Source organism: Eretmochelys imbricata, chromosome 25, assembly GCF_965152235.1.
Source record: "Eretmochelys imbricata isolate rEreImb1 chromosome 25, rEreImb1.hap1, whole genome shotgun sequence".
NCBI lineage: Eukaryota > Metazoa > Chordata > Testudines > Cheloniidae > Eretmochelys > Eretmochelys imbricata.
In genome coordinates, this window is record NC_135596.1 from 16918745 (window position 1) to 16931206 (window position 12462).

Below are 12462 nucleotides of genomic sequence, written 5' to 3' on the forward strand. Positions count from 1 at the left end.
TACATGATTCCAAATGGATAAAAAGGCACCTTTGCCATAATTACTACATTACATATCATTAGTGACACACACACTGTGTTTAGAAAAAAAATCCCAAGGAAGAAAATTACTCATCCTCTCATTTGTTCTTTATTATTAAAGTAATAAATAAAGAATTGTACGTCTATTGTAGAGAATTTACTTAGAAAAAGTAGAAGTGCATAATCTGTTTTCCCAGAATGTACATCCAGATAAGCAGCACTGGTTCGAGAAGAAGAAACCTTTATATGAAATCTCAAAATGGCTTAAGTATTTCCTCCTTCTGGGTCCACTGTCATAAATTCATTTGAATGTAGCAGTGTCCGAGTGCACAAAGGGAAGGTGCTTAAAGGTGACTTGCAAAGGGAAAAGAACTGGGCTGGCGTCCTTTTTGTTTTTATGATGTCTGGAAAACTAGTGTCAAGAAACAGCATTTTAACTTCAACTACCAGTTAACATGTTGGATAAAGAAGGTCTTTGTACTCCCACTCCCATTATCATACAGCTCACAAGTGATCCGAGACAGTTCTTCCACCAAAACCAGGCTTGATACTACAGATATTTAAGGTAAAATAAACCCCAAACAAGCAGAGAAGTTCTCTGGAAAACCTTCAGGACTTCTATATAAGTCATAGCAGCAAAAAAAAAAAAAAAAAAAACCCAAAAAACAAACAAACCAATTTGTGAACAACTTTGTGCGGGTCACCTTTAAAACGTTTAATGTCTATTAGCTCTAAGAAATACTGGCACCATGACATGACTGAGCTAAATTTATTTTCATAACTCTAAATAATCCTTGTTATCTGACCAGGACTGGCAACCATCATGCTAGGAGTATATTTCTAGAGAGCACTGATCAGTACAGATTTAGCCAGTATTCATTCAGGTGCAGTCCAGCCTTTTGACAGCTACACAAACTGCCGATGACCTGCCTACATGAACCAGTAATTCACCCCAAACTCTTCTCATTGTGATCTACTCTCTTGTCAGGAGAATTAGACAATTGTGGAATTTCTTTTATATAAAAAAAACTGTGCTTAGAAAGGTGAACATCACTGATTGTGGGAGACACAATCAAACAGATAGTACAAAATACGAATCTCCTCTTACCTTTCATCCTTCTCCTGAGAGACAAGGCGAGATTTTTCAAGCAGATATTTTTCAACAACAGCCCTGCAATCCCCCAAAAGAAATAAAACATGAATGGGGCAACACAGTCAAATAGAGCATCTGGATATTAGACACTAAAAAGCAACTAGCTACAAGTGAGTTTATGAAGATTTCATATGCCCTAGAGCTCAGGGTAGAATGGCCTCGTTGTCACCTCTGCTAGCCTGAGACGAAAAAACTCAGTCATATTGTGCTGGCTTTGAGAGGATACAATGAGAATGCTTGAAATGGGCAGCTACCCTGAGGAACATTTATCTTTTTGGTGCTTTATCTTGGTAGATATGAATAGAAAAACATTAAACCAAGATTAACTGTTGCTGTAAAACCATAAATACTGTACACAACTTGATTTTACCACTAGAGCTGCTTATCACTTTAGGGACTCAAGCAAAGGCCACAACATGCAGAGAGAATATAATAGAAACACTGTTGCCAGACTTCCTGAATTTGCTGGCCCACACTGGACCACCCCACCAGCCACAGAGGGAGGCCAGAAAGCAGGGAACTCTATGTTGGAAACTGTATGGCGAGTAAGCAACAGAACAATCTACTCTTCCACAGGGGATACAAATGGACAAAGAATGAAGCCAGAGCTGAAGTAGCCTTTTCTCATGCTGGAGACAGAAAACAAATGAATTCACATGGTACCAATCTCCTGAGTTGGGGTGACTTCATCTGTAAAGATGCCAGATTTATCCAGAATAATAATCAAAGCACTGAAACAGAGTGGAGGCTTGTTGTTCATCTCTGAACAGCTTAAGAAACAGCAATGATATAAATAAGACTTTTCAATGGGACATTGCATTGAAACCCCAGCAACAGTTAACTGTTACAATTTCAGTACCTGGAATAACACGGACAGGTTTGCGGCATAGACCAGAACTCCTTTTTAATGTTCTAAGCTATCTCATTCCACCTCATGAAAGCAGAACCTTAATGTGTTTACAGAAATGTGTGGTGTGACGCTGCTATGTATTCTGCATACATACTACAAAGTTTACACACCAAGACAGAAACAGATTTCAGCGTATGACATTAGATGGATAATTAAGTGCAAAGACATCATATAGGAGGCAATTATTGGACAAAACCTATTACTTGTAATGAAAGATCCAGTATAACATCTAATTGTTGCTGTAGTAAATAACCTTTAATCACTTCGTACAACTGATATAAAGTTACTCCACTTTTGGATCGGAGCACTCCTAAAGAAGAACCTGCAACATTTAATGCCTATTGCAGAGTTCAAGTTCTATTTAGACACTATCATATTGATTTTTTTAATGCGTTTTGTAACTACGATGCCCCAGCTAAAATGAACCTACATTTGGGAACATTTTTTTTTTTTTTTACCAACACACATTGAATTCTCCACTCCTCTTCAGCTACATTAAGCCCAAGTAATAGCTAATGCATGTGTACATAGTTTTAACTACCTTGTTTAGTGTCATTTTCTTCTGCACCTGTCTTTCAACTGGTGTGTGACTTCTCTAAAAAAAACAAGAACTTCCTCACTTCTATTTCACTTCTCCCCAAACTCTCTTCAAATAGTAGATTTGAAACTATTTTAAATTACAACATGGAGAGGACAATGGAACAGCCACCGTTTAGCAGGAAATTAAATATACAGTGACAATCTTAAGAACTGCCACAGTGGGTCAGACCAACGGTCCATCTAGCCCAGTATCCTGTCTTCTGACAGTGGCCAATGGCAGGTGTTTCACAGGGAATGAACAGGACAGGTAATCATCAAGTGATCCATCCCGTTCCCCATTCCCAGCTTCTGGCAAACAGAGGACAGGGATACTGCAGAGCATGGTTTTGCATTCCTGCTATCCTGGCTAATAACTTCATGGAGGACAGATCCATCAATGACTATCTAGTTCTTTTTTTTAACCCTGTTGTAGTCTGGGCCTTCACAACATCCCCTAGCCATGAGTTCTGCAGGTTGACTGTGCCTATTAATTTAATTTGGTGACCCCTAGTTCTTGTGTTATGAGGAGTAAACAACACTTCCTTACTTACTTTCTCCACACCAGTCATAATTTTATAGACCTCTATCATATTCCCCCCTAGTTGTCTCTTTTCCAAGCTGAAGAGTTCCACTCTTACTAATCTCTCCTCATATGGAAGCTGTTCCATACTCCTAATCATCTTTGTTGCCCTTTTCTGTACCTTTTCCAATTTTAACGAGTTACTGATCCATGAGAGGACCATGGATCTCTTATCCCATGACAGCTTACTTTGCTTAAGAGCCTTTGGTGAGCGACCCTTGTCAAATGCTTTCTGAAAATCTACGTATACTCTCTCCACTGTATCACTCTTGTTCACACGCTTGTTGACCCCCTCAAAGATTTGGTGAGGCACGATTTCCTTTTACAAAAACATGTTGACTCTTCCCCAACAAATCATGTTCATCTATGTGTCTGACAGTTCTATTCTTTACCATCGTTTTAACCAGTTTGCCCAGTACTGAAGTTAAGCTTACCGGCCTGTAATTGCTGGGATCGCCTCTGGAGCCTTTTAAAAATATTGACATCACATTAACTATCTACCAGTCATCTGGTACAGAAGCTGATTTAAGTGATAGGTTACATACCACAGTTAATAGTTCTGCAATTTCACATTTGGGTTCCTTCAGAATTCTTGGATGAATACCATCTGGTCCTGGTGACTTACTGATGTTAAATTGATCAATTTGCTCTAAAACCTCCTCTAATAATACCTCAATCTGGGATAGTTCCTCAGATTAGTCACCTTAAAAAAATGGCTCAGGTGTGGGAATCTCCCTCACATGCTCATCCATGAAGACTGATGCAAATAATACATTTAGTTTCTCCGCAATAGCCTCATCTTCCTTATGTGCTCCTTTAGCATCTCAATCATCCCCACTGGTTGTCTAGCAGGCTATTTCTGATGTACTTAAAAAAATTTTTGCTGTTACTTTTTGAATCTTTGGCTACCATTCGTCAAATTCTTTTTTGGCCTTCCTAATTATATTTTTACAGTTCACTTGCCAGAGTTTATGCTCCTTTCTATTTTCCTCAATAGGATTTAACTTCCTTTTCTTTTTTTTTTAAGAGGATCCCTTTTTGCCTCTGCTTCTTTTCCTTTGTTGTTTGGACAAAATCTTAACTTGTATTAATTACATTGTTAATTGTATTACTAATTTAAACTCTTATTAAAAAGATGGCTCTGTAGGGATATATTCAAATGAAATTAATTATCTTGACCAATGTGGCCTAGCAGACAGAGCACTGGACTGACTCAGCACATCTGGCCCTACTTCCAGCTCTGCCAGTAGCATACTGGGTAAGCTTGGGCAAGCCACTTCCTCTGTGTGCACCTCAGCAAACTGGGGATGAGATGGATACTGACCTCTGACCTACTGAGGAAAAGTACTAGGTATTGTTTTTACGTGGGCTATGAAAAATCCAAACAAAATGAAGTTATGTATCTTTGAAATCACCACCCACAGAAACAGATCATTCACATATGTGGAATGCTTAAATGAAAAGCTATTTCAGACTCTATCAAGTCTGCACAAAAAACTTTAAGAACATACAGTTTATCTCCGGAAAGAACTTCATGCCATACTTACCCTCGGACAATACCATTCTCCAAATAGTTGACTTGAATGAATTTTCCAAAACGACTGGAGTTGTTGTTATGTGCTGTTTTTGCATTTCCGAAAGCCTGTAACAAAGAACAGGGTGAGTCTATATTTTCATCAGTGAAACAGAGTAAGCTGGTACATAGCTTCCACTGTTCATTGTTTATCCAACTACTGGTTGGCACTAAACACCCAAAATCCTAATGAAAGAGCAAGATGCATGTGCTATAAGAATGAACAGTTGCTAAGACTCCTTTCTTATTTGTTATATATCAGTACATTTTGCTCAGACGATATTTCAGGATTTGAGAAAGGCGACACTTAAATTTATTAGAAATTACTTTAATATAGAACACGAACAGCCAAGATTAAAAAAAGCTTAACAAAGGAAACCACAGTTAAAACAGCCTGAATTCATTAGAAAGCAAGTATGACCTTAGAGAAGGATCTTGTATAGGGGAAGAAAGCTTCAACTACCAAGGAAGTACCTCTCCGTAGTCAAAACCACAAAGTGAGCAAGCTTCCTGTTTCCAAAAATGAATCCCACCCTCTATGTTACAAAGTAATATAAAATTAATTTCATATTTTCTCTTTAAAGACAAAGCAAAAGTCTGTTTTGCAAAGTTAGTCTATTTGAATTCTGAGGGTTAATCAAACTAATCTTGTATGAAAAAATGGAAGTTCACAGATATGGCTTTTGTTAGCAGAAATTCATCTTGGAATTGCTCTCAGAGTGAACTGGTCCTTTCAACATTTTTTCAACTAATGAGTGAATTTTAGGTTCATTAGTATTTGTCATGAAGAGACTTGCATTAGCAGCTTTCAGGAGTAGATTTCAGTCTGACAGTCTAAAATCTCTCTCCAGAGAAACAATAATTAGCTGCTAGAATTTGTTTCCTCTTTTCTCACTTTAATGAATAACTTTCCCCAGAGTCAGAGAAGGATGGAAGAGGAACAACAAATACTGTAGCCATGACACTAAAGACAGCAGATCTCTACCTCCAATGCCTCTAACACAGGAGTTCTCAAACTTCACTGCACCACAACCCCCTTCTGAGACCCAAAATTATTACATGACCCCAGATGGGGGGACCGAAGCCTGAACCTGCTCAAGCCCCACGGCCCTGGGCGGGGGAAGATGAAGCCCAAGGGCTTCAGCCCCAGACAAGAGGCCTGTAACCTGAGCCCTGCCACCCAGGGCTGAAGCTCTTGGGCTTCGGCCCTGGGGCTCAGGCTTCAGCCATGGGACCGAGCAAGTCTAAGCCAGCCCTGATGACCCCATTAAAACAGGGTCACAACCCACTCTGGGGTCCTGACCCACAGTTTGACACAATGACATGTCTGTTCAGCTTGGCATGCCCCATCCGCAGGGTTCCAATTTAAATGTCATTAACCCACCTACTCAAGCTCTGCCTGTATTGCTGTTACAGATTATAGATCAATTTTGGCCTAAAACTATTTGAACAACCTTCCCTCTGTGGGCCAGTTTATGGACCAGACAGCAGCACATTTACTTGACCTTGATAGCCAGACTTTCAGTTTGAAATATTTCAGCAGCAATTTTATTGCCTTTAGCCTCAGGGGAGTTAAGATATAAAATGTGAGAATACCAGCCTGCCTTCAATTAATTTTCTGCCATACACTTCACGGGGTTTCATCCCTCTCACTGGACTCTACGGAAAACTCCTGACTGGCAGCCCTCCTACAGTAGCCTGGTGGAAGAGCCAAAGGGTTAATTTAGGAGTAGCTGAGAGCAGGAAGCTAGGGATGGTCATTTGGAGATGAGCTTTCTGGAGTGGGGGTTCCTGGGATGAGCAATGTGTATATGGAATGAGCAGGTGGAAAGGATGTGTATGAAAGGTGTGTGGAATAGATATGGTGCACATGGAATGGATGAATCTGAGAGCCGAATGAGTGGCTATATCTATGAAAAGTAGTGGATGAGTGGGTGCACAACTAGAGGCTGCACAACTGAAAGGAAGTAGATGCAGAAAGAATTTTGTCTGTGGAATGCATGTGTAATGAGTTGGGATAAAGTGAAAGAGGGTGTGTCATATGTGTGGAGTGGGTAATTAGGATAAATAGGCAATATGTATTTACAAATATATGTACTTTATGCAAATTAATGTAAATGACCACACATTTATTTAAAAAGGAATCTGCTAGGTTTTGTCTCCAAGAGTTGGAAGGTATTGACTCCCTTCTGTTGTAACTGCCACACAATGTTAAGACTTTAAGATGCATTCCGTGCCAGGCAGTCTCTCTGTGGAATCTATACCCTAGAAGTGCCCATGGATTTCATGATTATTCAGGTTATGATGGCTCTGGGATGCATAGTCTGCCAAAAAAATAGGAGGTTACATACTGTAACTGGAGGTTCTTCAAGATGTGTGATCCCTATCCGTATTCCACACAAGTGGAATAAACTAGGGACCATCACTTGAAGAAGAAGGATGTGTTTCTGTGTTTTAATGGAGTGCACCAAATCTGAAGATACCAACAGCCCCAGCACAGGAAGAAATCATTACTGAAACCTCTGTTATCCTATACTTAAAGTTGTAAGTTGGGAATTCTTAACAGGAACACTTGCTGCGACTTAATAGACAGCACTGAAAACTGTTTAATGTTGCCATATCTCTAACATTTAATTGTGACTTTTTAAAATGTTTATCATTTTGTATTAAATCTTAATAAAGATCCTTTATACATTTCTTAAAAATAGCCAGAAGTCAAGACAAAAATCAAACCAAAGGTATTATAGCGGAGGTATATTTAAGGGGATCTTGTCACTTGATTAAAATGCACACAGAAATGACCTCGTGCAGTCAGTGTGGAAAGGCAGCAGTTTAGAAAATATTACACCTCCAAGTGTGAATTTTATCTGCAGAAAGTTCTGCCACAAGCATTTCTCATGCAAACTTCAAGCAGCATCAGTTATGAATTCCCAGATGAAATTTGTTTCCTAATACAACAAATCCATGGAATGATTTCACCGAAAAGCCATGTATGACAGCACCCTGAAAATGACAGCCATAAACAAACCATTGGGACAGTTATGGCGTAAGCATCAATAGTGGCGCATTGCATCAACGCTAATCACGCTGTTTCGTTTGCAGTTCTCATTGGAATCCATACTTGTACTAGAGTACACTATACTGTTGCAGTTGCACTGTCCCACACTTCAGCACAGATCCCTGAAACAGTCTCTTCTGAGAAGATTTCTATGGTTTTCTGCTAGCTTTCTGAGAACACACTGTAAGGCACTTGAACACACATGTTCAAGGACACATTTTCAGGATTGCAGTCAATGAATGTTTACATCCTTGTACATTTCATATTACACACCAGCGACTAGGATACTGCGCATTAGCTATGGATTTGATTACTGCTTTGCTTTTGTTATATCACCAGCATTCCTTAATGTATTCTTGTAACTACCACCTAACAAGTAATTCTCAATGTTATCTCTTTGATTTTACTCCACTCACAGGCATGGATCTCTGAGGGAACACGCAGATAACTCATTTTGGATATGTCTGGTATATTCAGAAAACCCTGGTTGATTAATCAACTTTATAGTTAATGGAACTGATGCCAATCCATAAATAGGAATTCCTGTGACATCAGAACAATGAACAATCCATGACACAAGAAGTTAAATCTGCCCCTCTCCACCAGGTATTGGCTTAGCTATGGCTTGCAAGAGAATGTCACCAATTACCTCTCATTTAGAGTAAAAAAAAAAAAAAAAAAAAATCAGCAGTATTAAACCTCACCAAACTGCAAACGAGGGAAGACCCCCTGTAAAGGATTCGTAGACCTACTCTGCAAAGAATCAACTACATGCAAAAAATTGGTCTTAAGGCTGTCAGTTTGCCACCTACTAAAAAATCCACAGTGTACTAGGTTTGCCCAAGTATAATCTATTTACAAGCAAGCAGACATCCTGGAGTTAATTAATAAGAAATCCCATAAGCCTTGTTTGCTAAAAGACTTTTTACTTATTACTCATGCAAGCAATGCATATGATTTAAAAAACTATCCAATGGCTCAGATGACCTCACCTCTGGTATTTAGTCTAAGCACATAGCAAATTCTCAAAAGAGGATGTAAAATATATCTGTTTTATATACTCTTTGAAATGTGTTTACTGGTTTTGTCTCATTGTCAATTACACCCATTACTCCCTTTTACATATTCCAAATAGCTAAAAATTTCAAAATACTGAGTAATGTTTGACCTTGCACCCAAATCAGAAGCAAATACCACTTCAGCATGTTTTTTACCCCTTACGTCATAGTGCTCTATATCATAGAGAACAGGACTAAGCATTATTTACTGTATAATTTGGTGAGGTTACTAAAAACAAAAAGTTACATCTTCCTCTTAAAACCAGCTAGGCTGAACAATGTTTTAACAGGATTTACAGGTGCAAGCTACACCAAATTAAGCCAGGTCTAAATTAATTTAAGAAGGTCTACACACAAAGTTTCATCAATTTATCAAAGTCAATTTTTTTAAAAATCACACCTTTAGTTAAAATAGTGCAATTTTGTGTGTGGACAAGGCCTAAATAAGTTTTAATTCACAGGTTTAGTTATTTCTGTGCAAGTCTGTGTGTGGACACACTTCTTTCGGAATAAAAGTATCCATACAGACTCGCACTGAAATAAGGTGTGTGAATTAATGCCAATTTAATTATTTCAGTGCAAGTTTGTGTGCAGACCCCAGGTAACTGAAAATAAGGGTCTATAAAGGAAAACAATCCCTGCTCACAAAACCCTCCTGAAGTGAAAGTAACAAGAAAGGAAACCTAGATAGTCATAAAGTAGACATTGTGGTTGGCTATTAAAGCACATTTAATGAGGACTTGTAGAACCACAAAGGAACACACCGAGTCCCCAGATTGCCTTATAAATAAGATATCATTGGCCACAACTACAAAAGTGAGAAATATTATGACACAACTGAAGACTGCATTGGGAGAGGATTGTGTATAGCCATAAAGCACTGGTTCGTGAACCCAACATTTACAATATGGTAACTCCTAGAGGCCTTAACCTGGTCAGGGTCCCATTGTGTGAGGCACTGCACATACAGATAAAACAAAGACAGTGCAAGCCTAGAGCTCAAAATGTAGAATTATGAGAAGACAACTAGAGGATAAACAGAGATTTTGGGGTGGGGTGAGGAACATGCAGAAACACCTCCACAGTCAGAGAATCACAACAGTTCTACAATTCCATTCGGAGCCCCTGCGTATGTAAGGACCAAAGCCAGAATTAGGTCCACGGTGTCCATTTCTAATTATAGAACTGTCCAGTTTTATGGGATTATGCATATTTATTAATTACTATCAAGAATGAACTAGTTTCTTTACTCTGGGAGATAAAGCAACCCAGTGAATCAAGCTCACCATAGTTGGATCCAGTGCTTGACAGACATCCACACCCAACTAGCAAACAGGAGTGGCAAACGGGAGTTTTGCGAGGAAGTTCTCCAGGTGAAGGAGAAGTGACTAGGTGACCTTTAGGGTGAGTTTGCTGTCCGCTGTGTGCCTGCTTGAAAGAAATGTATAATGTGGTCTGTTGGGAAGTGGTGGGGGCCTGTATGCTGAGCCTAGCATAGTTTCCTAAGGAGCTCTATCCTTTTATCCTAATCCCTTTAGAATCCCTTAACAAGAGAGTGGGTCTAACTCAGGGAGAACGAGCATTTAAAATGCCAGATAGTAAGCAACTAGAAAAGCGAGTGAACTGGAGAAGCAAGAGAGGGAGAAAGAGAGCTAGATATACCTAAAAATATTCTCTAAACTTAGGCTAATAACTCCCTCACACACAGGGCAAAAAAACACACACACACACAAAGACCAAACACACACAAAAGACCCTGCAGGAGTAAAAACAGTGCAGGCAGAAGTCCAGCAGCAGGGTGGGAGGTAGAATGCGTATCATTTTATTGCACTGAATGCAGCACGTCTGATTACCTACCTTGTGGGCTGAAGGCATGTGTGTGCATTTGGTGCAAGCAGCTTATGGCCCTCAGAGACCAAGTATGGGCTCTTGAGACCAGGGTGGGTGAACTGCAGGAGCTAAGGGATGCAGAGAGGTACATACATGAGACTTTCCGAGACAACAGACCAGCCCCACCCCCAATCTGACAGCCACCACTCTGGTGAGGAGGATGAAAGTCTCAGGGCAGGATAACATTAAGATGGAACCATCCTGTAGTTGGGGCCCTCCTTCCACATGATGTCATGGTATCATCTTACACTGAGTATACCTCTCCAGGGAAGGGGACTCCAGTTATTAGGAAGAGACAGGTAAAAGTACTGTGAAATTTGATTATTAGAAATATCTATATTTGGTTTTGTAATGACCAGGAGAACTGCATGGAAAATGGCCTGCTGGGTGCAAAGGTTGTGGACCTCTTGAGATATCTAGACAGATGTATGTACAGTGCTGGGGAGGAGCTGGTGGTCGTGGTACTTGTAGGTACCAATGGCATAGGTAAAGAAGGAGATAGCTCCTGGAGGCCAAATTTACGCTGCCAAGGAACAGATTAAAGTCCTGGACCTCGATGGTAGCGTTCTCTGAAATGCTGCCAGTTCCACACACGAGGCCAGTTAGAAAGGCAGAACTGCAGGGTCTCACCGAGTACATGAGACAACGACATTTGGAGGAGGGATTTAGGTTTATTAGGAACTGAAGAATGTTTTAGGACAGGAGGAGCCTATACAGGAAGGATGAGCTCCACCTACACCAAAATGGAACAAGATCGCTGGCATGTAAAATTAAAAACAGTGTAGAAGAGTTTTTAAGCTAAGGGCTGAGGGAAAGCTGGCAGGAGCATAGGAGCACATGGTTTGGACAGAGACATCCCTCAGGGGAGGATTTATTAATGGGGATACTCTATATCCTAGTAAAGAGGAGGGGACAGAAGTTGCCAAAGCATAGTTAGAAACTGAAGAGAAAGAGTCAAATAAAATAAAGAGTCCTATCCAATTGCATCACACAGACAACTAAATATTGACAAATTTTATAAGTGCTTGTATACAAAAGCAAGAAGTCTAAATATTAAGGTGGGTGAACTGCAGTGCCTGGCATTAAATGAAGATATTGATCTAACAAACATCACAGAAACCGTGTGTAACAATGAGAATCACTGGGACACAGTAATACCAGGGGGAAAAATAGATGGGAACGACAGAGCAGATTGCACTAGTAGTGTAGTGGCACTATATGTAAAAAAAAAAAAAAAAAAAGCACAGAGTCAAATATATTAAAAAGTCTTAAATGAATGAAACTGTATCATAAACCCTTTACAGATACACTATTCAAGCATGGAATTTCTGAGTATAGCAATAATAATACACTACTGACAACCTGACCAGGATGGTCATGACCTTCTCGTAAACTAGGGAAACACAACCTAGGTGGAGCTACTACAAGGTGGATTCAGTGGTTGTAAAACCCTTTCCAGAGAGTAGTTAACAGAGGTTCGCTGTCAAGCTGGAAGCGCATATTGAGTGGGGTACTGCAGGTCTCGGTCCTGGGTCCAGTTCTGTCCAATATTTTCATCACTGATTTAGATAATGGCATAGAGAGTATACTTACAGAGTTTGCGAATGATAAAAAGCTGGGAGGGGTTGCAAATGCTTTGGA

General features: G+C 39.8%; 1 protein-coding gene across 4 annotated transcripts in view; it reads right to left on the bottom strand.

The window, feature by feature from the left end:
* Positions 1-12462, bottom strand: part of MYO9B (myosin IXB) — a 76155-nt gene that overhangs the window by 39010 nt on the left and 24683 nt on the right. For all 4 annotated transcript variants that reach the window (XM_077805440.1, XM_077805438.1, XM_077805439.1 and 1 more), the window contains 2 exons: positions 4790-4884; positions 1129-1191 (listed from right to left, as the gene is read on the bottom strand). In XM_077805440.1, the coding sequence (XP_077661566.1) occupies positions 1129-1191; positions 4790-4884 (158 nt within the window). The remainder of the gene's footprint in view (positions 1-1128; positions 1192-4789; positions 4885-12462) is intronic.